This window comes from Camelus dromedarius, chromosome X (genome assembly GCF_036321535.1).
Source record: "Camelus dromedarius isolate mCamDro1 chromosome X, mCamDro1.pat, whole genome shotgun sequence".
Lineage (NCBI taxonomy): Eukaryota > Metazoa > Chordata > Mammalia > Artiodactyla > Camelidae > Camelus > Camelus dromedarius.
The window spans coordinates 91,616,885-91,644,693 of NC_087472.1; the positions used below are offsets into that span (position 1 = coordinate 91,616,885).

Here is a 27,809-nt window from a genome sequence, read left to right on the forward strand (position 1 = left end):
TATTTTAGTGTGTGGTTCTTTCACATTACCAAGGAGATCCCTATTCCAATGCCATGCAATCTTGTTCTGGATCACATTTAAGATTTAAGAATTTCCAATTTGTATTTCAAAACACAAAATTCTTACTTCTAAACCTGATAAACAACAATAATAGAGTGATCCATGTGATTCATATACTTATGTTCTGAATCAAATAAATTTTCTGTTGGGGGGGCAGGGAACACTTGAAAATTACCACAAAAAAAAAGTTAACAAGTTATTCATGCATACCAGGAGCACTGGTTAACAGGCTTTTCCAACTACAAAGTGAAGAATCTGCTCAGACCTCCCTAGGGGTGAGAGGAGCGGCTGGATGTGGCCCTGGAACGCGCACTGGTCGTGGCAGTAGGGCCATCCCTGGCTGCAGCTCTGGCTCGGGCTCTCTCTTCCTCATCTCTCTAAGCCTCTTCATAATGGGTTGGGAAGGCAGTGGGGACCGTATCATTGACCTTGGCCCAAAACTCCAGGACTTTCATCTTGCTGGTTTCAGCGTGGGCTTTTGGGCCCCACAGGAACTCATAGCGGGGAGGATCACTGTTGGGCACCTGGCGGTACTCTAGGTACTTTTCCTGCACCAAATCTTCTGTGATAAGCTTCCTGGGCTCCCCAAAGATGAAGTGACTCCTTCGATCATAGACACCCAGAATATTCAGGAATTCCCAGGTCTCCTACTTAGAGGTGCAGTTGCCATTCAAGAAGATCATACCCAGGAGAGGTATCAGAAGCCCATTCTTAGGAAGTCCCCAGTCACTGCTCAGACTCCTATTTATGGGGATTTCTCATTTGTTAACAAGTCTATAGGGGTGACCACTGAGCTTGACTTCCTTCAGCTCGAGGCCAAAGACCAGCTCCATGCGCTCAGTGGCTCTCCTGAGGATCTCAGGGAAATTCTCCCTGTGCATTTTGTTGACAGCCTTAAGCATGTGTGCCTTCATAATGGACTCTTTCATTTTATATCTCTGCAGCAGGAGTTGTATCAACATCCCTGCCTTTCTGGTTATAGGATCTTTCAATAAGCTCTCAGTGGAGATTGAGGCTTCATAGGAACTTGCACTTTCTCACCTTGGCTCTTAACATCTTTTTTTCAGAACTTGTGCATGGAATAGCTGAGAAATAATGATGGTGGATGGGGATATGTGAGGCTCCTAGGAGTTTCACCAATAGGGGAATCCAAGGGAGCATCCCCAAAACAGGAGAGGAAAAGAAGGGGGACTCTTCCTGCTGCACTGGTCTAAGTACCCTTGAGATCTTACATCTCATCCTGGGCCTAGTGGCATTTATCATGAGCACTGAGCTTACTCTTGTGACCCCCAAGGAATGATGACTGTGATCAGGAACAGTAGGCAGGAGTGTAGATGATACTGGCACTTGAATATGGGAGAAGGAGATGGTATGAGGATTTTCAGCAGGGTGATTCAACATAGGCTTTAACCAAGTCCATCTCTGCAGGTTTCCTTGAGGGCATTGCTCTAGGAAACCACAAGGCTGTTGTTCTCCTGGTCCACCTGTCTCTGAGAACCCAGTGGAGACACAGTGAGTCTTAGGCTGCAGCCTGTCTGCCCTGTCTTTTACTGACTAGGGTAACAGTATGAATGGTAGTGGGGCCACGTGTGTTTTTCAGTGTAGGGAGTCCTCTCTGTTTAGCTTCAGGATTATCATGACAACTCTTGGCAAGGCCTGGAACCTCTTCTGTCCTCTTCTCTAAAATTGACACCCCAAATCTCCCTGGTACTGTCAAGAAGGAAATATGGGGAGTGCCTCACCCCACCACTCTTATCAGGGGGCACCCAGCACTTACAGCCCTATGGGTACCTCTCTGTCCTAAGCCATCATTCAGTGTCCTCATTTGGATATCACACAGGGTCATGGACTTTTCCTTCCCCTGAATGGTGGCTAGACCTTCAGATCAAGGGTCTCACCTCCTTCTAGACCTCATATAAAAAGTAATGGGGATCCAGGAAAGAAATAATTGATAAGCTAGATTTCATTCTCTCAAAACTTCTTTCTCTGAAAAATATACCGTCAAGAGAACAAGACAAGCTACATTCTGGGAGAAAATCTTTGCAAAAGACATATCTGATGAGGCTGTTATACAAAATATACAATGAACTCTTAAATTTCAACAAGAAGAAAATCAACAACCCAGTAAAAAAAAATAGACAAAAGATATGAATAGATACCTCACCAAGGAAGATACACAGATAGCAAATTAGCATATGAAACGATGCTCAGCATCATGTATCATTAGGCAATTGCAAATTAAAATAACAATGAGATACCACTACATGCCTTTTAGAATGGCCAAAGTCCAAAGGACTGACAACACCAAATACTGGTGAGCATGTGGATCAACAAGAACTCCCATTTGTTGCTGGTGGCAATGCAAAATGGAATAGCCACTTTGGAAGACAGTTTGGAAGCTTCTTAGTGAATTAAACACATTCTACAATGTTGGTGGGAATGTCAATTGGTCCAGCCCCTGTGGAAAACAGTATGGAGTTTCCTCAAACAAATCAAAAATAAAATATGATACTTTTGGCAATCCCACTACTAGATATCTATCCAAAGGAATTGAAATCAGGGCCTCAAAGAGAAATCTGCACTTCCATATTCATTGCAGCATTATTCACAATAGCCGAGACATGGAAGCAGCCTAAATGTCTAATGACAAATGAATGGCTAAATAAAGTGTAAAATTTACATACAATGGAATATCATTCAGCCTTAAAAAGAAGCTAAACTCACCAGTTGGGACAGCATGGATAAGTTTGAAGGACATTATGCTAAAGTGAAATAAGATAGATGCAGAAGGATAAATAGTGCATGATATTTATATGACAAATCTAATATAGTCAAAGTCAAAGAAGCAGAGAGTAGAGTGGTGGTTGCCAGGGGCTATGAGAAGGGGGATAATGAGCAGGTATTAGTCAAAAGTTACAGTTTCAGTCATGTAAGATAAATAAGTCCTAGGGATCTACTATCCAGCATAGAGCTTACAGTCAACATTATTGTACTATACACAAACATTTTTCTAAGAGGTTAAATCTTATGGTAAGTGTACTTAATCACAAAAATTAAAAACGGTAGGAGGAAACTTTTGGAGGTAATGGATATGTTTATGGCATAAATTGTGATGATAGTCTCACAGGTACATATCTCCTGTATATACCAATTTGTATACATTAAATATGCATAGTTTTTTGTATGTTAATCATACCTCAAAGAATTGTTGTTTGTTTTAAAACTGACTAAACAAACTTTCACCTTACAATCTAGTAATCATGCTCCTTGGTATTTACCCAAATGAGTTGGAAACTTATGTCCACACGAAAACCTGCACATAGATGTTTATAGCAGTATTCATAATTGCCAAAACTCAAGAGCAAAAAAGGTGTCCTTCAGCAGGTAAATGGATAAATTGTGGTATATCCTGACAACTGAGGATTATTCAGTGCTAAAAATAAATGATTTAGCAAGCCATGAAAAGAGATGGAGGAACCTTAGATATGCATTACTAAGTAAAAGAAACTAATCTGAAAAGGCTACATGATTCCAACTATATGACATTCTGGAAAAGGAAAAAGTATAGAAAAATTAAAAAGATGAATGGTTGCCAGGGGTTGGGGGGAGGGAGGGATGAATAGGCAGAGCACAGAGAATTTTTAGGGACGTGAAATTACTCTGTATGATACTATAATGGTGGCTACAAGTCGTCATACATTTATCAAAATCCACAGAGTGTACAACACCAAGAATGAAGCCTATTGTAACTATGGACTTTTTGTGCTAATGATGTGTCAATGTAGCCTCTTAGATTGTAGCAAATATCCCACTGCAGTGGGGGATGTTGATAGTGGGAGAGGCAGTAAGAGGGTATATGGAACTTTTTGTACTTTCTGCTTCATTTTGCTGTGAACCTAAACCTGCTTTTTAAAATAAAAATTTTAAAAAATGATGTAGATAAACAACAAGCTTATAAGTTTATACTGTATAGCACAGAGAACCATATTCAATATCTTGTAGTAACCTATGGTGAAGAAGAATATGAGAATGAATGTGTGTATGTTCCTATATGACTGAGGTATTGTGCTGTACACCAGAAACTGACACAACATTATAAACTGACTGTAATTCAATACAAATATATTAAAAGAAAAAACCAAACTGATGGGGGCCCGGTAGCTCAGCCTCACATCCCACCCTGGGGATTTAAGTCTTGAGTGCAGGAGCAGGGCCAGATTCTTTGTTCCCCTGGCTATTCAGGAGTGGGTGGGCCCCTGGGTCCTCACTCATTTTCCTTGATTGGACTCCTGGCAGGGCCTGAGGCTCTTCTCTTTTGATCTGAGGCCATTTCCTCCGGGAAAGGCTTTTACCTCCCTGAGATCTAATAGAAGGAGGTGAGGGTGGCCTTATTTGGCCACACCTGCCATGGCCTCCCTCCCATGAGTGACAGCTGTATGAAGCAGGCTGAGACTGCATGATGGTGAGCCCACTCAGGGTTCTAACTCAGCATCCTAAATCTGACCCATGTGAAGGCCTCAATCTGCTGACCTGGGACCTCCCCCTCAAACCATGTTCCTCATTGTTCTGTTATCCCTGAAGAGGATATGAGGCCATCTCTGCCTAACATTTACACCAAGATCTGTCATGACAACAGGGAGGATTCTGTGAGGTCTCCACAATTTGGGTTTGGTGGTCCTAGAACTCTTCGGGGTGCTCACCTTCCTCCTGGCAATCCTGGGAAATCCTATCTCTACTGACCTGAGTTGGCCAGCCTCAGACTAAGGTCTTCACCTTCTTGACCTCTTAAGTGGAAATCAGGTTCAGCCACATCCTGCTGAGGCTATCTGGGGACTCTGAGGGCTGACAGCAGGGTCAAGAGTCTATGGGCCACACTGTTCTGGGAGGGCAGTGCTTCCTTCATTCCTCGTCCAGGGTTCTCTCTGTCATATGTGGCAGAGACTGGGACTCCTCCCTCTGCTGACCTGAAGTCATCCTCTTAAGTCCCTGAGAACCCTCAAGAATAAGTGAGGGCCTGCTCAGGCTGACAACTTGGCCCAGCATTTTGCTCTCCCCAGTCTTCCTACAAGGGGCCCTTCATCATGGCTTCTGTTTTTTGATGAAAGGCCTCCTCTGAAACGCCATATCCCTGCAAACTCCTGACCACTTTCCCTACGGCAAACCCTGGGCCCCTGCCCCAGAAGTGATGTGAGATAGGGACACTCCAACACAAGGCAGAGACTCCAGGATGGATGTGCTGTCAAAGAAAAAAAAGTACACTGATCTATCCCTTTTATTTACCAGCCAGACAGCCTTCAATATAACTTCTCTTTGAATAGATTCAACTTCCAAATGCAAGGGGCTGTCCAGCATGATTTTGCAAGCCCCTGATCTTTTGAGGTTATCTGAGTTTGGATATGTAGATTATCATATTGTCACTGAACATTATCTTTCTCTCCTTTATTCATACTTCTTAATTATTTTGATATGCTTATTGCCTTATTGCTATGGTTATGGATTCCAGTCCAGTGTTTTGGGCACAGGGCCCTTCTTTTTATCACCTGAGATATTTTAGAGTAGTGAGAAGGAAGGTGATTTAAGGAATTAAGTTGGCCTCAGGCTGGAAGGAGTGGAGAAGTGTTAATTCTTCAGACTTAATTCAGGCCAGGGGTCTAGTTCCAACACTGTCACTTAACAGCTGTGTGAAATTGGGTACATTCCCAAACTCTATGAGCCTCAGTCTTTTCATTTGTGAAATGGGTTTGATATGCTCTGTCTTGGGGACTGATGGACTGTACAGAGTGCCTGTAAAGTACCCAGCCCATTGCCTGGCCTACACTCAGACTTAAAAGGATGCCTATTCTATGATTAATTTTTCCCCTGGAGTTTCAACCCACTACACTGAGATTTAATTTTAAATCCAAGAAGATGCCAGAGAATTAAGCAGGGTTCTAGGACAAAGGAACCCCTCCCAGGAAAAATACTGCTTAGCAAGAAAAACTATTTCCTCATTAAACTATGTCAATCCATGTTGACATAAGGTAGACTTCCTCAGCAAATGCGACACAAAGCTCTAAAACATGTTTCAAGGACAAAAAACGTACCTCCCTCTCAGTTGCATTTCCCTATAAACTCTCCTAATTTGATTCATTTAACCACCCACAAAAATCTAGACCTTGCCTAGAGCTTGCCAAATTATATACAAGATAACCTAATTTGAATGATTTTTTTTTAATGGAGTGGGCTTTGGCTCCCCCACCAGGACAACAAGTGCCAGTCCAGGAGCTTCTGGGCATCCCACCTCAAGAGAGTACCACCCTTCTCAAAAACTCCCTGGAGATGATGTGAAAAAAACATCTAACATGCACAATGTTCACCTGCACTGGGACATGAGCACAGGACACATTCCATTCCTGTCTCGGGTGATTTCTCTCTGATTTACCCACATCCCTAAAGTACAGGCCTACCTCGAAGATATTGCAGGTTTGGTTCCAGACCACTGTAATAAAATAAGTGTCACAATAAAGTGAGTCACAAGAATTTTTTGGTTTCCCAGTGCTATTATAAATTAAGTTTACACTCTACTGTAGTCTATTAAGCAAGCAATAGCATTATGCCTAAAAACAATGTACGTACCTTAACTTAAAAAGGCTTTTGCAAAAAAAATGCTAATCATAATCTGAGCCTTCAGTGAATCATCACCTTTTTGCTGGTGGAGGGTTTGAAATATTGTGAAAATTACCAAAACGTGACACAGAGACATGAAGTGAGCAAATGCTGTTGGAAAAATGGCACTGAGAGACTTGTTCAAAGCAGAGCTGACAGAAACCTTGAAGTTGTTAAATAAAAAAAGTAGTATCTGTGAACTGCAATAAAGCAAAGCACAACAGAATCAGGTAGGCCTGTAACTGTCAAGGGCAGGTTCCCATTCTAGGCTTTGTCTTTCAACTATGGGGCCACCATCTGAGAAGTCAGCTCCGCTCATGATCATCACAGCCTCACCCAGCCCACCATGCCCCTAACTCATAATTACCTCCCACTGAAGGACTCCGATTTTCCCAAAGCCCACCACTGCCTTGCATCAGGGACTTTACATTTGACTGCCGATGCTATCATCTGGAATCACCTCTCTCCTTTCTTATCCTGCCTTTTCATTTGTCCTTTTGATCTTAGAGTATGTATCACCATTTTCCTTACATGACAGCTGCTTCTTGACTCTGTGATTTTATGGTCAGTGGCTCGGTCTTTTCCTCAGCTTTCCCAGTACTAGCATGGAGCCTTCTAAGAGCAGATACTCAATTCATGTTTCGGAAATAAATCAGCCTGTGAGCGTGAGGTCTAATTTATTATGATTTAATTCCACATTTAGAATTAGCCAAGCACATACTGTTATTTATAATTTTTTAAAACACAAAATGAAAGGGATTAGGAAGCCAAATAGTGACCATATTACTTTTTCTGTATTTCTCGATGCCACATATTTTACTGCTACATTTTTTCACATTTTCAAGGAAATGCACATTGCAATGCCATGTTATCTTGCACCAGATTACTAAGTAAGATGGAAGTTATCTCAATTTCTTTTACAAAACAGCAAAATTCTTACTCTGAGGCCTGATAAACAACAGTATGTGTGATGGATATAACTCAGAAACTTAGATGATAATGCTAGCTAAATCTTCATCTAGGAGTAACATTTGACAAAGAGCAAAAAAAAAAAAAAAACCAAAACACAAATATCTCCCAATTCCCCATATAGAAGAGGAAGACAAAGGGATTATACACTGTGTTCCCTCAGTCACACACAGCCCTCCACTACTTGGAACATTAACTGCTCTCTTCAACCACAAAGTGCAGAATCTGCCTCAACTTCACTAGGGGTGGTAGTTGCTGCTGGACATAACACTGGAACTTCCACTGGCCACGGCACTGGTGTCAGCCTTTAGCGTAACTGTGGCTTGGACTCTCTCCTCTTCATCTTTCAAAGCCTCTTCATACCAAGACTGGAAGGCACTGGGGATGGTATGATTAATCTTGGCCAGAAACTCCAGGACTCTCATCTTGCTGGTTTCGGCATGGGCTCTTGGACCCCACAGGAACTCATAGCGAGCTGGATCACTGTTGGGCACTTGCCGGTATTCCAGATACTTAAGCTTCACCAAATCTTCCGTGATGAGCTTCTTGGGCTCCCCGAATATGAAGTGTCTCTTCCCAGCGTAGACTCTCATTTTATTCAGGAACTTCCAGATCTCCTCCTCAGTGGCACAGTTGCCCTTCATGAAGATCACACCCAGGAGATTCAGCAGGAGGCCGCTCTTGGGAAACCCCTTGCCTGGGCTGACCGTCCCATTGTGAGGGAGGTCCATCTTGCTGACAAGGATGTAAGAATGCTTGGGAAGGTTGACTTTCTTTAAATCAACACCAAATACCACCTCCAGGCTGAAAGAGGCTCTTTCGAGGATCTCAAGGAATCGATTTTGGTACTTCTTACTGATGATCTTCAGCATATCTGCTTTCACAAAGGGCTTTTTCATTTTATACCTGTGCAACAGGAACTGCACCAACATGCGCGTTGCATTGCTTAGAGGGTCTCTCTGAGACCGCACAGCGGAAAGCAGGGCCTGAGAGGCACTTTGCTTTTTCTCAATTTTGCCATTGGCTCCTTTGCATGATCTTGTGCGAGACACACCTGCAGACACAGTGGTGGTGGGCAGAACTCTCTGAGGCCTCTTGGGAGCACCACGTGACCCAGCACCACGCTTTCTCTGAGTAGTAGCTCCAAAAGGAGGGGGTGAAGAGGAGAACGCTTCCCCCTTGGTTGCAGTGGCCTGAGCACCCCTCAAGCCCTGGGTCTCACCATAGGCCTGGTGGCGTTTCTGACGGGCGCGGAGCTTACTTTTCTGACCCCGAGGCATGGTGATTGTGGTCAGACACAGCAGGTGATCTGGGCAGAGAGGAGAGAGGATGAGGAGTGTGAGCACCCGCAGCAGGGAGGTACCAACCACTCTGACTTTAAGAAGGCCGCTCTGCAGGTTTCTGCACAGGCACTCTAGGAACTCACAGGACTCCTGATCACTCTGTCCTCTGAGAACTCTGTGGAAATAATTAAAGTGAGCCTCAGGCTGTAGCCTGCCAGCTCTGCCCGGTGTTTGCTGAGGCTCAGGGTAGCAGTGGGCGAGTCCAGTTCTTGTGGAGCCTCCTCTGCTCTGGAGGACAGGGGTCCCCAGTTCACACTCAGGACCATCATATCAACTTCTGGCAGGGCCTGGGCCCCGTGTTCTGTGCTGCTCTAAATTTATACCTCAAACCCAGCTCCTCATCTTCTTGGGAGGCCTTCAGGAGAGGTGGAGGGGCATCTTAGTCCACCACCCCCGCCAGGGGGCACCCACAGCTGACAGCTCTATGGGACTCTGTCTGTATCCGTTGAGGTTCCCAGTGCTCACTTAAGGTCCCTTGGCTCTAGGTAGGGCCTGGGAAATCTGCCTCTGCTGATCTGATGCATCTCTTCTCAGACAAAGGCTCTCACCAATCTGATGCCATCAAAAAGAAAGGATGGTTCACATACACCTGACTTCCATGCCTGGGCTCCTCAGTGTTGCAAGCAAGGAGGGGAGGGACTCTCTGTTGTCACCTCTTTAGTGGGGTGAAGGGTATCATCAATGTTCATTCAGGGTCCTCACCATAACTCCTATAAAGCCCTGGGTCTCCTCCCTCTGCAAAATTGTGGACAATTAATCCAACATCCTTACCTCTCTGGGACTCTCCAGACAGTAATGAGGGGAGTGCCTCAGCTTAACAGATATTCTGGATTTCTGAGAAAAGGTGCAGAATTTATGAGATCCTATTTTTTCAGAGTCGGTATTCCCCTAGTCCTCATTCATGTCTCTGACCTTAACACTGGGTAGGCAGTAGGACTTGTCCCTCCAATAACCTAGGGAGTCTAGCCTCAGAGCAAAGCCCTCAATTCCCTGAGTCCCTAGAGGGGAAAGTCAGGGTCCTCTATATATGACTACCCCTAACTGGAGCCTCCTAGAAGTAAGTACAGGGGCGCTGCTCTGTGACACCTCACCTAAATGGGGAGAAGTTCCCTTATTAATACTCAAGGCCCTCACCTTCACTGCAGTAAGGGCCTACGTATCCACCATTTGTAGGACGGGGGTTACTCCCTAGATCAAGGCCCTCCTTCCCTAACACATTCCAGGCCGAACTCAGTCTGATGGCTCTACTGGGGCTTCCTAGAGCTTACAGCAGCAGTGAAACTTTGTGTGGCCCCCTCAGTTTCCACCAAATTCTTCACCTTGACTCCAGACCAGTCCTGGGAATCCACCCGCCGCTGGCCAGAGGCCTCACCTCACACAGAAGTTTTCACTTCCTGGAAACTCGAAACGGAAGTCATGATGACTCATATCCGGCCACGAGTGCACAGGGTCTCTAAGAGCTGACAGCAGGGGCGGGGCTCTATGGGACGGGACCCCAGTGTTCTGGAATCGGTGGTCCCTAGGTCCTCATTCAAGATTCCTGTCTATCAGAGCCTGGGACTCCTTCCTTTACTGAACTATGTCCACAAGCCTCCAAACAAAGCTTCAGCTCCTTGAGCTCCTAGTGGGTAAATCAGGGCCTGTTATTTGTGACGACCTCTGCCCAGAGCCTCCAGGAACTGAGGGTGCTGCTTTGGGTTGCCATCTCTACCAGGGAGAGAACCCCTCATTAGCATTCAGGACCCTCCCCTTGACTTTAGTTAGGGCCTAGGTTTCCTTGATTTGCAGAAACGAGGCTACTCTCTTAGACCAAAGCTTTCTGCCCTGAGACTCTCCAGGCAAAACTTAGCCTAAAAGCTTTGCTGGAAATCTCCACAGCTGATCACAGAGAAGGGACTTTGTGGGGCCCCCTGGGTTATGGGAGTGGGTAATGGACTCTCTGGTCCACAAGCAGGCCCTCACCTTGCCTTCAGACCAGCCTTCAGAATCCACCTTCCGCGGAACAAACGTTGTGCACAACCGTCTGACCCCCTAGCCCCGGAAGCGGAAGTCACTAGCGAGCCACTTCCGGCCACGGCTGTGCGGCGCACGGTCTCTGAGGGCTGACTGCAGGGGCGGGGCTCTGTGGACTCCGTGGGCGGTCCCTCAGGCTCCTCCCTCAGGATCCTCCGTGCGCCACCTATCAGAGCCAGGAAGCTCTCCCTCTACAGACCCGAGTCCTCCAGCTCACAAAGCCCTCGTCTCCTGACTCCCTAGTGGGGAAGTCAGGGCACCCTGCTTGTGACCCTCTCTCCCTGAGGATACGGTTGCTACCCTGTGAGCCTCCCTCTTTGGGGGAGAGCTCCTCTCACTAGCACTGAGGTCCCCACCTTGACTCTGGTTATGACCAAGACTCCTCCCTCTTCAGAACTGGGGCCCATCCTGTGAGACAAAACCTTCCCTTACTGAGACCTGACAGGCAGAAATGAGGCTTCTCAGCCTTATATCTCAGCCTGAAGCCTCTCGTGGTTAAGAATGGTAGGCAGGGATCTGTAAAGCCCACTCATTTGTGTATCTTACTCCCTTTCCTCAGTCCTGGACCTCACCTTGCTCCTGGCCAGTCCCGAGACTGGACACTCCCTGACAAGAAGTTATTCTGCTCAAGTTAAGGTCTACTTGTTCCTGAGACTTCCGAGGTAGAAGTTACAGTGAGCCATATTAGGCCAGGGATGTTTGGGTCCTGAGAACTGACAGAGTGGAGTCTCTACCGATCAGATGACAGTTCTGGAATCAGTGGTCCCTACATTCCTCACTTGGGGTCCTCCACTTGGCATATATCTAACCTGAGATTCTCCCTCTACTGAACTGAGGCCATTCTTCCTTAGACCAAGACTTTGAATTTGCTGAGAACTGTAAGGAATATAAGAGGGGATGCCCAATCTGACTTCCCTGCTTGGGCATTGTAGGCCTCCAAGCAAGCTTGGGCAGGTCTCTGAATGACCTTATATTTTGGAGTGGTTGTCTCTTCCAGTCCTCATTCATGGGGGTCCTCATTTTGTCTATTTCTTGGATTAAAAGGTTCCTGGGGACTGTCACACCCCTGCAAACTCTTGAGCAGTGTCCCTAACGCAAACCTTACAGTTTCATGTCCCATACTCAATGTGAAATGGGGAACCTACAACATGATGCAAGGGGTCCAGGATAGGGGTGGACTCCCAGAGAAAAATAACACTGATCTGTCCTTTTCAAAAGCCAGAGTTACCCTCTTATGTGACTTGTTTTGATTTACAGGCAGACCTTTTTTTATTGTATTTCACTTCATCATACTTGACACATAGTATGTTTTATTACAAATTGAACGTTTGTGGCAACCCTGCATTGAATGTGTATATGGGTACATTTCCCCAACACCATTTGCTCACTTCAGGTCCCTGTGCCACATTTTGTTAATTCTTGAAATATTTCAAATTTTTTCATTATTGTATTTGTTATGGTGTCATCAGTTAACTGTGATCAGTTATCTTTGTTACTATTGTAATTGTTCTATATTTTTAAATTAAGATGAATACATTGTTTAAGGTATTGTTTAGTAAATGTACAATAGGATTAACAACTTTTATAAGCATTGGCAAACAAAAAAATTTGTGTAACATACTTTATTGCAATATTTGCTTTATAAAAGTGGTCGGGAACCTAACCCACTGTATCCGAAGTATGCCTGCACTTCTAAAGGAAAGGAGCTGTCCAGGATGGTTTTGCGATTCCTTGATTGAGGTCATTTGACACAGCATATAGAACTGATCATACTATCACTGAATATTATTATTTCTCCTTATTCATAACTTTGATTTACTGAGGTATTGTTCAATGCTTAGGATATACTGCAACCCAGTTCTTTGGGCACAGAGTCATTATTTTTAACCTAAGACACATTTGAATATTAAAGAACAAGAGCTCTGCTTTAGGTAAAGAGGAGTAGAACAGTATGGGATCTAGAGAAATTCAGACCAGGAGTATAGTTCCAGGCCTGTCATTTGCTAGCATTAATGAGCAAGGGCTCACTGCCTGCCACACATAGAAGCCAATACAATGGCACTGACTTTAGAGATAGGAACTTTATGGCAAGGTAGATTGGCAAGGAGACAGGAGGCAGTGCTCTCACATCTGTCTCCTCAAATCCAGGGTTCAGGGTAAAATTTAAGGGTTTTAGGGGAATTTCAAACTTGAAGGCTAATTGGCCAGTCTTGAATTAGTTCACATAAGATATTCATGCCACTGGAAGCCAGACTTTACTAAGTGAAGGACTTCACTTAATAAGGATCTCCCATGGCAACATTTCTATTCTTTGAGTTCCACAGACGGGAGATTCTTAGTTCTGGGGTCATCCTGGAAACATGGGTTCCTGCTTGCATGTGTACAGTGCTGTCTCTAAAAATAACTCATGGTTTGATTAATCAACAACCTATTTTAAGGAGGCAAAACCAAAACCAGTTTAAGCTGCTCAGTGTTTTACATGCCTTTTCAATCCCCCCACCTTTTTTGGTACATTCCTCCATCTTGAGGGAAATAGGGAGATGACTGCTCTAGCTGCTTCATGCTGATTAGAGGGAGTGATTTTTTAAAAGAGGAATGAAATTGTTTGCATTTAATCGTAAACACTGAGTCCAACCTTGAACTCTTAAGTCTTGGGCTATCATCATGCGAGTGGGGGAGTCCTTTTAAATATAAAGAGACAAACAATATGGACAAAATTTGTTGGAGTAAAAGGATTAACACTAAAATACACACAACTAGGACTCAATTTTAACAGTCCTTCAAAAATAGACCTCATTCCTTTGGCAATCCATATAAGCATGTTATAGCATCTAATTCTTTCACAGTATGATATTTTAAGACTGCAGTTAGCACTCAGTCTTAAGGAAGGGCCTCATGTAACATTTCATAAGGGCCCAACTGGAGCTTGATTCTAGGGGCTACTCTTTCCTAAGCAGGGCAACTGGTAAGACTTTATCTGAAGTTGCTTTCTTGACATTTTAGTGGTTGTCTTTATGGTCTGATTCATCTTTTCAGTCTTTCCTGTAGACTGAGGTCTCCATGAAGCACATAATTCTACTGTATTCCAAGGGCCTTAGACACCCCTTGAATTACCATGGCTATGAAAGCTCCTCAGTTGTCACTTTGAATTGAAAGAGGCAACCCAAAATGAGGCATCCTTTCTTTTTTGTTATTGAAGTGTATTTGATTTACAATGTCAGTTTCAGGTGTACAGCAAACTGATTCAGTTATGCATATACATACATATATATTTCTTTCAGATTCTTTTCCATTTTACGTTATTACAAGAAACTGAATATAGTTTCCTGTGCTTTACAGCAGGTCCTTGTTGTTATCTATATATATAATCATGTGTGTCTGTTAATCCCTAACCCCTAATTTATCCCTCTCTGCCCTTTCCACTTTGGTAACAATAGTTTGTTTTGTATGTCTGTGACTTGGTTTGTAAACAGAATTTGTATCATTTTTTTTTTTAGATTCCACATATAAGTGATTCCACATATATGGTATGTGTCTTTATCTGTCTGACTTACTTCACTCAATATGATAATCTCTAGGTCCATCCATGTTGCTGTTAATGGTATTATTTCATTCTTTTTTATGGCTGAGTAAAATTTTATTGTATAAATATACCACCACTCCTTTATCCAGTCATCTGTCGATGGACATTTAGGTTGTTTCCATGTCTTGGCTATTGTAAATAGTGCTGCTGTGAATATTGGGGTGCATGTGTCTTTTCAAATTATAGTTTTCTCTGGATATATGCTCAGGAGCGGGATTGCTAGATCATAGGTTAAGTCTACTTTAGTTTTTTAGGAATCTCCATACTGTTTTCCATAATGGCTGCACCAAACTACATTCAAATAAGTTTGTCCTTTTGAAACTCAAATCCTAGATATTTTACAGTTGGCAGAGAAATTTGTACCTTTTCCTTACAGACTTTATATCCCCTGTCTGTCAGAAAGCTTAAATTAAGGATTTTATTTTGGTCTGAAACTTCCTGGGTTTTATGAGCTATTAGTATATCATATTAAGACTCCCTCATTTAATTGGAAATCTCTTAAGTCCTTGGCTAAGGCTTCCCCAGAGATGGTGGGGGCATTCTTAAGTCCTTGTGGGAGTACCATCCTGCAATACTGTCATTTTATGTTAGTCTCCAGATCGTCCCATTCAAAAGCAACCAGCTCCTGGTAATCAGGACTTAGGGATATGCAGTAAAAAGCACCTTTTAAGTACAGAATCATACACTAGTCCAAGTCTCCAGATAAACTTGTAAGCAAACTACAAGGATTTAGCACCACTTGATATACATCCTCCACAATTTGGTTAATGGCTCTCAAATCCTATACAAAATGATAATCTCTGGTTCCAACTGTTTTTACCAGCAGGATTGGAGTATTATGTGAGGACTGACAAGGTTAAATTTATTAGCTTTTAAGAAAGGTGGCTATCAGAGGCTTTGTAATTTTCTTAGCATGCCTCTTTAAAGACTATTGCTTTAAATTTAGAATTTGGGCCCCAGGATAGAGTTTTACTAACAGGTCAGCTGACTTGGGTCTTCCTGGCTTCTTAGCCTAAACTGAGCTCTACAGTTGGCTGACTAGTTTTCTCAAAATAGTTAACTTCTTAGCCAAAAAACAAGACAAAACAAAACAAAACACTGAGGAGCCTGGAACAACTGCCTTTAGCAAATGCTGGCTGCGTCTTCCCAGCCTTCATGGATTAGGCCCAACATCAACCAGTGGTCTTATCAAAAACTCGAGGTCTGAGTGATGCAGAAATGTTAGCTGCACCTGGAAAACCCTGGCATTCATGGGAGATGAAGGAAAGCACCAGGGTTTGCCAATCTATGGCTTAGAGCACACTTTGTTCCTTTGTAGGAAGCACCTGGGCACACTAGAGACTTGCACCCTCAATTTAGGAACCAATTCCATCTCCTAGTTTGGTTTCTGTAAAGACTTGGCTGTAAGAATTCCCTGGACAAGCCACTGAGAATGGACAGCCTCAAAGATGACCAGCTTGGATGTGAGGGTTTACTTAGGAAACACTGGAAAGCTTTCCATTAGAGATGAGTGTCACGAACTGTAGCTTGAGAGGCACACAAGATAACCAGCTGCCAAGGAATCTGACCCAGCGGTTCCAGGACTGTAGCCCATTTGGTCAGAAGCTCCTAATAGTTTTTCCCCTACCTGCTGAAGGCAAGCTTGCCTATCACAGAGGGGCCTATCAAAATTCAGGCTCTATCTCACTCACCGTCTTGAAAAATTTTCCCATTGAAAAGGAGGGTGAAAGAGGCGATTGTATCACTCTGAAGGAAGCAAAGCAAGAAGTGGTCTTAGAGCTGAGTTTCAGAGAGAAATTCAGGAATATACAGGTTGAAATACCCAAGTCCTCACTTCCTTTCTGAGCATGTTGGGGTTTAATCTTTCTGATCAATGACTGAAACATTTTACCTCCCAGAAGAAATCACAGACAAGCTCATCTAGACGTCAGGGCAACTTCCAGGTGGAATAACTTCCAGACCAAGGCCTCTATATAGCCCATGACCTTTAGCACCACCACCAATATTTGTTCCTCCTGGCAAACTTTCCTTTTTAACACTGTATATATACACACTTAAAAGCAATTCAGCACTAACCCCCTGCTAGTCTGGCGCATACAGAAGAGGGTTAAAATTCTCAGAAAGATCACAATGTGTACAGTTTTATATAAAACTCCTTTAACCCTGGCGTGGGGTATGTTCTTCCCAGGTGGAACATTTTCCTGCTTTATGTTCCCTGATTTTTCCTTTGCTGTCTCACCCCAACAAGGTCATCACACCTAGTTTCATTAAGAACACACACGTAACAATACCTCCAGGCAATCATATTTGGCACGGGTGAAAAATCCCATCACATCCATAAGGCAAGGTTTCCAGTCCTGGAGCAATGTCTTGTCTCTCCCAAGTCAGAGGCCCCTCATTAATATCAGGTTTAATAAAGTTTTGCTATAGTCACCCAAGAGCCAACTCCTATTAGCCAGTCCTAACAAATATTATAGACATGACATAGGCAAACAAAGAAATCCAAAGGCCTGGGACTTTAACACAAGGTATGCGACTCTAACCCAATCCTTTGAGTACCGCATCAGCTGTAACATCTGCTGTTGTCTCTCTTAGGTTGGGACTCTAACCCATGATCCTGATGAGGTTATTAGACAATTTAGGTATAGGCATGTTTTAATGAGGTTACTCACCCAAAAGACGTCTGATGCAGGAGCTGTTTCTTCTCTCACAAGTTAAAGCAGCCCAAGGAGCCTGGTGTGCCATGATGGGGAAGCAACAACCCGACCACCGGCTCTAGACAAATTCAGTCTAGGCGCCACTCAGGGTCGGTGGCTAGGGCCCACACTCTGCCGGGGGCTCCAGCGTCTCAGGCAGGTGATCACAAGACCTCAATCTCATCTGGGTCCCCAACACTGTTACTGAGCAAGGGCTCACTGCCTGACACCTACAGAAGCCAATACTACACCAGTTTGGGGGAAAAGTGCTTACTGAAAGGGGTTAGGGGAATTTCAAACTTGGAAGCTGATTGGCTAGTCTGGAATTAGTCCATATAAGCTACCCATGCTGCTGGAAGCCAGATTTTCCTCATTGAAGGAATGCTACTTTGTAAAGGGCTCTGGTGGCAACATTTCTATTATTTGAGTTCTGCAGAATGAAGTTTCTCGGTTCTGGAGTCATCCTGGAGACATAGGTTCCTTCTTGCATATGCATAGTACTGTCTCAAAAAATAACTCAAGGTTTGATTAATCAACAACCTATTTAAGGAGGCAAAACCAGTTTAAGTGCTGTTCTCTAGCCCTTATGTGCTGTTCACTAGCCCTGTGAACTTGAACTCAGTACCAAATTGCAAGACAGAAAAACCTGCAGTTTATCAAAATGCTGCCTAGCAAGGACAATCATGTAATGTCTACATCAGAGGACATAATATATAATGAACTTGTGGGAGGGACTTTCCCAGTTGGAGATAACTCAAAGTTCTTAGAAATTTGTTGATGGCCAATATCTTGTCTCCCAGCTACCCTTTCATCTAAATTGCCATTATTTTCAGTTACTTAACCACCAACAAAAATCTAGAACTTACCTAGAAGTCGTCAAAATACACACAAGATAAAATAATTGAGTACCCTTTTAATGGAGAGATCTCTGGCTCCCCCAACCCAGGGTAAAGATTGCCAGACCAGTGGATTCTGGATTCTCTGAGGCCCTCCATCTGAGGGTCTGGCCCTGTTCTCTGCTCCCATAGCCTCATCGAGCCCACCAAGCAACCTTTCACTGAAGTATCTGCATTTTCCTAAGGCCCCTAATTGCCTTGCCTCAGGCCATTTACATCTGATTGCTTTGAACTCCAACTGCCTCCCCTCTTTACCCCCACTTTTTACTTGTTCTGTAAGTCATAGGGAGTATCTCACCATCTTTTTATATAATAGGAGCTCCTAAACTCTAAAATTCAATGTGCAGGGGCTAGATCTTGTCTTTATAGTTGTTGTTTTGGTTTTTTTGTTGGGGGGGCGGGGGGGTGGAAGCATTCACAGTACTAATATGAAGCTTTCCAAAGAGTTCATTCCCAATCAATGACTGGGAAATAAACAAGAGAGTAGCATGTGGTCTAATCCATTAGAATATAATTTACCTTACATTACTGAATAATCTAAGCAAATCCAGGTATGTAACTTTTATGTTTACAAGAAAAAAATGAGAAAGAATTAGGTAAAACAAAAATTGACAGTCCTTTCCTTATTTACACTCTTTCTTTTGGCCTTTATTGATCAAATATTTATACACTGCCTACTGTATACTATGTACTATGCTCAGACTACATCCCCAAATAAGACAAAATATCTACTCTTACTTTGAAACCACCTTATTGAGGTATGATTGACATACAAAAAGCCGTACACATTTAATATATACAACTTGATGAGTTTGTAGGTAAGTATACACTCTTGAACCATCACTACACTCTATGCCATAAACATATCTGTTACCTCCAAAAGTTTCCTCCTGCCTCATTTATTTATTTATTTATTTATTTATTTATTTATTTATTTATTTATTTATTTATTTATTTATTTATTTATTTAGAAGGGGTAAGAACACTTATAACATGTAACCTCTCAGCAAATCTTTAAGTATCACATATGGAATTGTTAACTGTAGACTCTATACTATTCAGTACACCACTAAGAATTATTCACCTTAGATAACTGAAAATTTGTGCCCTTTGACAAGTAATTCCCCATTTCCCCTCTCCCCAGCCCCTGGCAGCCACCATTCTACTCTGCTTCTATCAGTTTGACTATTTTAGATTCCTCATTTAAGTGGTATCTGTATTTGTCTTCTGTGTCTAGCTTATTTCACTGAGCATAATGTCCTCTAGGTTCATTGCTGTTGTTGCAAATGACAAGACTTCCTTCTTTTTAAGGCTGAATAATACTCTGTTGTATGTATATACTGTATTTTCTTTATCCAGTTGTCCATCAGTGGACATTTAGGCTGCTTCCATGTCTTGGCTATTGTGAATAATACTGCAATGAACATGGGAACACAGATATCTCTTGGAGATCCTGATTTCAATTCCTTTGGATGCCCAGAAGTGGGACTGCTGAATCACATGGTAGTTAAATTTTTATTTTTTTTGAGGAACCTCAATACCATTTTCCATAATGGTTAAACCAATTTACATTTCCACTAATGGTATAAAAGAGCTCTCTTTTCTAAATGTGTACACTTAATCAGTTTAGTCAACTTGGGGAGAGAGCAAGACAATCAACTTTTTAATTGTTGTTGAGGTGATAACACAGGATCTACTCTCTTCACAATTTTTAGGTGCACAATATAGTATTGTTTAATATAGTCACAATGTTGCACAGCAGATCTCTAGAATTCATTCATCTTTCATAACTGAAACTTTATACCAGGTGAACAGCAACTCTCCATTTTTCCCTCCCCCAGTCCCTCTGTGTTTCTGTATTTGACTATTTTAAATACCTCATATAAGTGGAATCATGCAGTTTTTTGTCATTCTGTGACTTACTTCATTTAGAATAATGTCCCCTAGGTTCATCCATGTTGTCCTATAAGACAAGATTTCTTTAATTTTTAAGGCTAAATAATATTCTATTGTATGTATATGCCACATTTTTTCTCCATTTATCTGTTGATCAACATTTGGGTTGTTTCCATATCTTGGATAATGTAAATAATGGTGCTATGAACATAGGAATGAAGATATCTCTCTGAAATACTAATTTCATTTCATTTAGATATACAGTTGATCCTTGAACAATGTGGGGGTTAGAGGAGCCCACAGGCACACCTGGTATAACTTTATGGAAATACATTGTAATTTCTGTGTGATATTTTTGCTTTTTCATTTCTCTAAATAGGTTTCTATGTAGTACCAATTCTTTTTCTACCACTTGCTTTAGTTTCAGTGCCTATGTCATAGAAGGTCCATGTCATAAAAATAATCAAAAGCAGTCTTGAATAATCAGACCCTTCTGCCAGACTGTCTAATGTCAATTTGTTTTCTGGCACTGCTTCTTCTACATCTTCTTCCTCATCGTCTGGCACTAGCTGGGAAGCACTCATTTCCATCAAGTCATCTTCTGTTAATTCCACCGGTGTGGTGTCTATTAGCTCCTGCAGTTCTCCAAGATCCATATCTTGGAATGTTTCACCCTCCACCTCTTTTTTTTTCTTGGCCATATCCACAGTCTCTTTCATGATGTCCTTGATTGGCTCTGTCATAAATCCTATGAAATCACACACAACATCTGGACAGAGTTTTCTTCAGTTTATTGTTTCAGGATTGATGGCTTTCATGGCTTTTTCTGTAACAAGGATGATATCTTCAGTGGTGCAATCTTTCCAGACTTTCATGATGTGCTCTCTGTAGGGGTTCTTTTCCATAGTGTTACCAATCCTTTCCATAGAATATGGTGCACAATGAGCCTTAAAGGTCCTTATGACCCCCCCCCCCCCCGCAACCTACAGGCTGAATTAGAGATGTTGTGTTTGGGGCAAGTAGACCACTTTGATGCCTCCTGTGTTGAACTCATGGGGTTCTGAGTGGCCAGAGGCATTGCCAAACACCAAAAGAATTTTAAAAGGAAGCCCTTTGCTGACAAAGTACTTCTGACTTCAGGGACAAAGCATTGATGAAACCAGTATGAAAAAAGGGTTCTTGTTGCCTAGGCCTTCTTATTGTACAATAAAGACTAGCAGCTGGTGTTTATCTTTTCCCTTCAATCCTCCAAGGTTAGCAGCTTTATAGATAAGGGCAGACCTGATCATAAATTCCACTGCATTTGCACAAAACAGTAGTTAGCCTATCCCTTCTTGCCTTATATCCTGGTGCTCGCTTCTCTTCCTTACCAACACACGTCCTTTGTGGCACTTTTCCCCCGGAATAGGGCACTTTCATCTGCATTAAAAACCTGTTCAGGCAGACATCCTTTCTCCTCAGTGATTTTCTTAATGACGTCTGGAAACTCATCTGCTGTCTCTTGGTTGGCAGAAGCTGATTCTCTTGTTATTGTGGCATTTTTAAGCCAAACCTCTTTCTAAAATTATCAAACCATCCTTTGCTGGCATTAAATTCTCCAGTTTAGATCCTTTAACTTCTTTTTGCTTTAGGTTGTCATATAGTGACTTTGCTTTTTTTTTGAATCATATTAGAGTCTATAGGTATGTCTTTCTTACAGAAATCCTGCACTTACATAAAAGCTATATTTTTAATACTAAAGTTAAATTTCACAAAATGTGCAAGGTTTTCATACCTGCCGGTGTAGCTGCAGCTACACCTTCATGAATTTCCTTTTCTTTTTAAAATAATGGTCCTTATGCTGGATTCATTCATTTTGAAACAGTGGCAACCCCAGCTGCATATTAAGCAATTCAACTTTTTCTTGTAATGTCATGACTTTTCTCTGCTTCTTGGGAGCACTTCCAGCATCACTAGTGGCACTTTGTATGGGGCCCATGGTGTTATTCAGGATTTACAGTATGGTACTAAACACGATGAGAAATACTTGAGAACGAGAGATCCCTTTTTACTGAGATACACAATTTACTAGAGAAACGGACTGCTCATGTGGAGATGATGGTAGTCTTAAGCTGATATTAAAACTCACTGCAAAAGCAACAGGAGTTGGCTATGAAATTATTACAGTAGGACAGTATGTACCAAGCAGTTATAATTTAATACTGTATCTTTACACTTGTTTACACTTCTCTCATATGTGAATGGTGCTTTGCATGGTCTGTAAATGTATGTGCATAGGTTTGGATAAATTTTACCTTTTTATAATAGATTTGTGTATATTTTATGGTAGGAAATAATAAAATAGACTAGTATCTACATATATTTTATGCATGCATGACATAACCTCACTTTTTCTTAATTTTTTTTGGATATTCCTAGGCTATGTAGTTCATCTCTGGGTTTTTTCAAGTTGCTCCAAATCATCAAAAAGTTTTACAATATATTTATTGAAAAAAATCCATATATAAGCGGATGGTGCAGTTCAAACTTGTGTTGTTCAAGGGTCAACTGTATATTCAGAAGTAGGACTGCTAAACCATATGGTAGCTCTCCTTTCACTTTTCTAAGGACTCTCCACGCTTTTCCATAATGGCTGTGGCAATTTATATTCCCACCAACAGTGTACAAAAAGTCTCTTTCTTTCTTCAACACCCTTGCCAACACTTGTTGTCACTTATCTTTTTGATAATAGCTATCCCAACATGTGTCAGGTGATATCTTACTGTGGTTTTTATTTGCATTTCTCTGTGGATCAGTTATGCTGAGCACCTTTTCATATACCTGTAGACCATTTGTATGTCTTCTTTGGAAAACTACTCAGATTCTTTGCTCAGTTTAACTGAGCTATTTTTTTAAAATTAATTTGTTTGCTATTGAGTTGTATGAGTTCCTTATGTAATTTGGATGCTAGCTTCTTATCAGATATATGGTTTGTAAACATTTTCTCCTATTCCACAGGTTGTCTTTTCATTTTGTTGATTGCTTCCATTGCTGTACAGGATCTTTTTAATTTGATGTACTCCCACTTATTCATTTTCACTTTTCTTGTCTTTCTGTTGTCAAATTAAAACAAAAAAGCATCGCCAAGACCAATGTCAAGGAGTTTTTCCCCATGTTTTCTTCTAGGAGTTTTATGATTTCTGATCTCATTTTTAAGTCTTTAATCCACTTTGCATTATTTTTTGAGTATAATGTAAGATAAGCATCCAGTTTAATTCTTTTCCATGTAGTTATTCAGTTTTCTCAACACTATTTGTTGAGGACACTATCCTTTCTCCATTGTGTATTCTTTGAGCATTTGTCAAAGATTACTTGACCATATATGCAAGGGTTTATTTCTGGACTCTATTCTGTTTCATTGATTTGTGTGTCTGTTTTTATGCTGGTATCACAGTGTTTTGTAATATAGTTCAAAGTCAAGAAGTGTGATGCTTCCATCTTGGCTCCTCTTTCTCAAGATCACTTTGTCTATTCAAGGTCCTTTGTAGTTTCAAGTGAATTTTAGAATTTATTTCTATTTCTGTGAAAAATTCCATTGGAATTATGATATTGCACTGGGTCTACAGATCACTTTGGGTAGTGTAAATATTTTAACAATATTAATTCTTCCAATCCATGCCCTTGGGGTATCTTCCCTTTTATTTGTGTCTTTTTCAATTTCTTCCATCAATGTCTTGTTGTTTTCAGTGTACAGATCTTTCACCTCCTTGGTTAAATTTATTCCTAAGTATCTTATTATTTTTGACATATTTTAAACAGAACTGTTTTCTTAATTTCTCTCTCAGATAGTTGTTAGTGTTTAGAAACAGAGCTAATGTGTGTGTGTGTTGATTTTGTATCCTGCAACTTTACTGAATACATTTATGAGTTCTAACAGTTGCCCAGGGACCTGGAACATCCACCTCACTCTCTCTCTCTCCAGAGAGAGGTCACAATCTCTCTTGGTGCTGAGCTGTGTCAGCTTTAGGGAGGGGCTGATCCCAATAAAGTCAAATTGCTCTTCTTACCCATTTCAAGTGCAGTTAATCTAGGTTTTATGCAAGTCTGGGATACTGAAACTTCTTAACTGGATTCTGGATCTTTTACATTTTGTTACTCATATCATTTTAAAACTTGTGTTTCTGTGGAGAAACAAGTGCTGAGAATTCCTATTCCACCATCTTGCCAATGCCACTCAACCAAGACCCTTTATTTCTTGATACCAACAATCTTTTTTCGCAAGAAAATCCCAATACACCTGACATGTTATCTTTTTCTGGACCACAAAAAGAAATTCAAGCAGTTTTGATTTGTTGTACAAAATATTAAGACTTTTATACTTATACTGAAAAGCAGCAATAAATGTGTGATACACACTATTCATAAACACAGATACCGAAGTCAAATAAACCTTCAATTACAAGGAACAGTATTTTAGGAGTAGCAAAAAGAAACCCCCAAACAGAAAAGGATAAATCTCAGACTTACTCAAGTAGAGCAAGAAAAGAAGACATACAACATGTTCCCTGTGGCTCCACTTGGCATTCAATTACTTAGAATATTGACCTGTCTTTTCAACCATAAATGAAGGCTCTGCCCTAGACTTCACTAGGTGTGGAAGGTGCTGCTGGACTTGGTTCTGGAATGTACACTGGCCATGGCAGTAGTGCCAGGCTTGGCTGCAACTCTGGCTCGGGGTCTCTCTTTCTCATTTCTCAAAGACTCTTTATACTTCATCCTGGGATGGGATTCCGGACCTCCAAGGGCTGACAACAAGAACTGGACTCCCCAGGACCCCAGTGTCATGAGTGGGTGCTTCCTTCATTTCTTTTTAAGGGGCCTCACATTTACATCTGACAACTCCTACTGACCCAAGATTGCCCTCCAAAGCTCTCAAGTCTCTTAACAATTGCAACAAAAAAAAGTGAGGAGATGCTCAGCCTGAAATCTCAGCCTGGAGCTTTCTAGGTCTGAGAGTAGGTGGGGGGCGGGGGGGGGGGCTGGTGTCTTTGAAACACCCAATATGCTGGAATGTTGCTTTCCCCAGTCCTGATCCACAGGTGTCCTCATATAGGCCCTTGTCACTTTGATCAAAGGGTTCTTAGGAAATGTCACATCTCTGAAAACTCTGGAGCAGTTTCCCTACTCCAAACCTTGCAGAGAATGAGTCCCTGTCCTAGGAGTGATGTCAGATAGGAAATCCACAGCACAAGTTAAGGGGGCCCAGGTAGTGGGCTGGAAGAGAAATAGAACATATCAATCTAGTCCTTCTCTTCCCCAGCCAGACTTTAGTTTTCAAGTAACTTCTGTTCTAATAGGTTTACTTTTTATAAAGAAATGGCTGAGACAGATGATTTTTTGAGTCCCTGATCTTTTAAGCTTATCTGAAATCACATATGTAGATGATCCTATTTTCAGCAAATACTACCTCTTTTTCCCCTATACATACCTCACCTTCATTTTGCTATGAATTACAATTCAGTAGTTTGACCACAGAGCCCTTATTGCTTGAGACACGTTTCCCAGAAATGAGAAAAAAAAGTGAGTTAAGGGACACAAGGTCAGTGCAGGCTTAGAGGAGTGAAAGAGTGCGGGCATTAGACTAACTCAAATTATGGGTCTATTTCCATCCGTGTCACTTACCGGCCATGGGAACTCTGTCATGTTATTAAACTTTGTGAGTGAGCCTCAGGCTCTTTATCTGCGAGGCAGGCTGATGCACCCTGCCTGGTAGGACTGACGGCGCAAGTAAGGTAACTGTGAAGCACACGCCTCCCTTCACATGACTGGTGGATTTTACCTCCCTTAGATCTGACATAAAGAAATGAGGAGAGCCTCGCCTGAGAGCCCTGCCCTGAGCTTTCTAGAGCTGCTATGAAAGGGTAGGGCATGACTCTCTTTTGTTTCCTCTATTCAGGGATGGGTAGACCCCTCAGCCTTTACTCAGGCTCTCCAGTTTAACTTCTGGCAGGGCCTGGGGTTCCCCTCCTTCTTGACTTGAGGCCTATTTCCTCATAGTAAGACCCACCCCTCCCTGTGACCCAACAAGGGGAAATAAGGGTGGCTTTATCAGGCCACATCTGCCTGTGATCTCACAAGAATGAAAGCTGTGGCAGGTCGGTTGAGGCCCTATGACAGATGGACCCACTCAGGGTCCCAAGTCAGGGTCCTAAATTTGATTTCCAGGCAGGCCTAAGATTCCTCCCTCTGTTGACATGGGACCACCACCTTGAGACCACAACCCTCACTTCCCTGTGACTCCTGGGTGGGAACTGATAGGCCACTCTGCCTGACATCTTTGCTTGGGGCCTCCTGGGCTGACAGCACAGAAGATTCCCTCTGGCCACTGCTGATATGGGGGTGTGTGTTCTCATACTCTTCACTGTCCTCACCCCAACTCCTGGCACAAACTAGAAATATCCAATGTCTTGCCTTGAGGCTCCTCCCCTCATACTGAGGCCCCCAATTCCCCGAGACCCCCTAGAAGAAGTGGAGTTTGCTTCGTCTGGCCGCAACAGCCCATGGTTTCCCAAGGTTAACAGCAGTGGAAGGAATATGTTCTGCCCCCACTGTTATGAGATGGGTAACCTTTTCAGTCTTCAGGGTCCTTACCTTGGCTCCTGGCACAATCTGGAAAACCTCCTTCTGCTGAGCTGTCGCTGCCTCCTTTGTTGAGCTTCCTCATCTCCATGAGATGCTCTGGGAGGAAGTAAGTATGACTTATAACATCACCATGCCTAAGTGACATAGCCTCAGATCTGACAGCAGGGACAGTGCTCTATATGCTCCCTTCTTTCTGGGAGAGATCGTTTCATTGTCACTCAGTGTCATCACGTTGACTCCTGTTAAGTACTGGGTATCCTTTCTCTGCCTCATGAGGCCTTCAGCATTAGTCCAAGGACTTTAAATCCCTGAGACCATCCCCCCTCAGTAAATAAGGGATAAACTTAGCCCCAGAGCTCTGCCTGTGGCCTCCCAGGGCCAACTGCAGAAGCTGGACTGTCTAAGGATTTATCTGTCAGTGGGTGGTTGGTTGCCACATTCTTCACACAGGACTTTTACTTTGACACTGTCATGCCTGGGATTCCACTCTCTGCTGAAGAGCCAGCCTATAAACCAAGGTCCTCATCTCCTTGCGGCCTTCCAGCCAGAATTCAGGGGGCACTTCAGCCTGCCAGCTCCTGCCTACGGAGGCCAGGGCTAACAGCAAAGAAGGGGCGAGTGCAGCCCCTTTAGTCATGGGCTGAGTGCTCCCCATGTACACACACTTTGACTCTGCACCCTTCCTGGGACTCCATTCTCTGCTGATCTGAGGCCACTGTCTTCAAAGTTCTCACCTTCCTGGGACCTGAACTGAAAGTAAGTGTTACCCAGGACTGTTCTAGAACTCACACGGCTGCCAACGTGGATGTGACTTTATGGGATCCTACTGTTTGCCATCATCCTCATTTGTCTTTATCTCCATTTCTGTGAGAGACTGATACTCTTTCCTCTACCGACATGAGAACTCTGCCCTTAGACCAAGATTCTCATGCCCCTGAGAAGCCTGAAGAATAAGTGAGGGTATGCTTAGCCTAACAACCCAGTCTGAGACCCTTTGTGTTTGAGAGCAGACAGGACTGGTGTCCCAGTGAACCCCTCTATATTCTGGGGTGTTGGTCTCCTCATTTCTCCTGCACGGGGCCCTCAT

The 27,809-nt window shown here is 42.6% G+C and overlaps 1 protein-coding gene and 1 pseudogene across 1 annotated transcript; both read right to left on the minus strand.

Moving 5' to 3' along the window:
• Positions 1–329: 329 nt before the first annotated feature.
• LOC105089296 (melanoma-associated antigen B4-like) lies at positions 330–1,022 on the minus strand (annotated as a pseudogene).
• Positions 1,023–7,913: 6,891 nt separating this feature from the next.
• LOC105089303 (melanoma-associated antigen B3) lies at positions 7,914–11,021 on the minus strand. Its single transcript, XM_031446518.2, has 2 exons — positions 10,980–11,021; positions 7,914–8,983 (listed from the first exon to the last, which is right to left on the minus strand). Exon 2 carries the CDS (start codon positions 8,952–8,954, stop codon positions 7,914–7,916), a length of 1,041 nt encoding a protein of 346 aa, XP_031302378.1. The 5' UTR covers positions 8,955–8,983; positions 10,980–11,021.
• Positions 11,022–27,809: the final 16,788 nt, after the last annotated feature.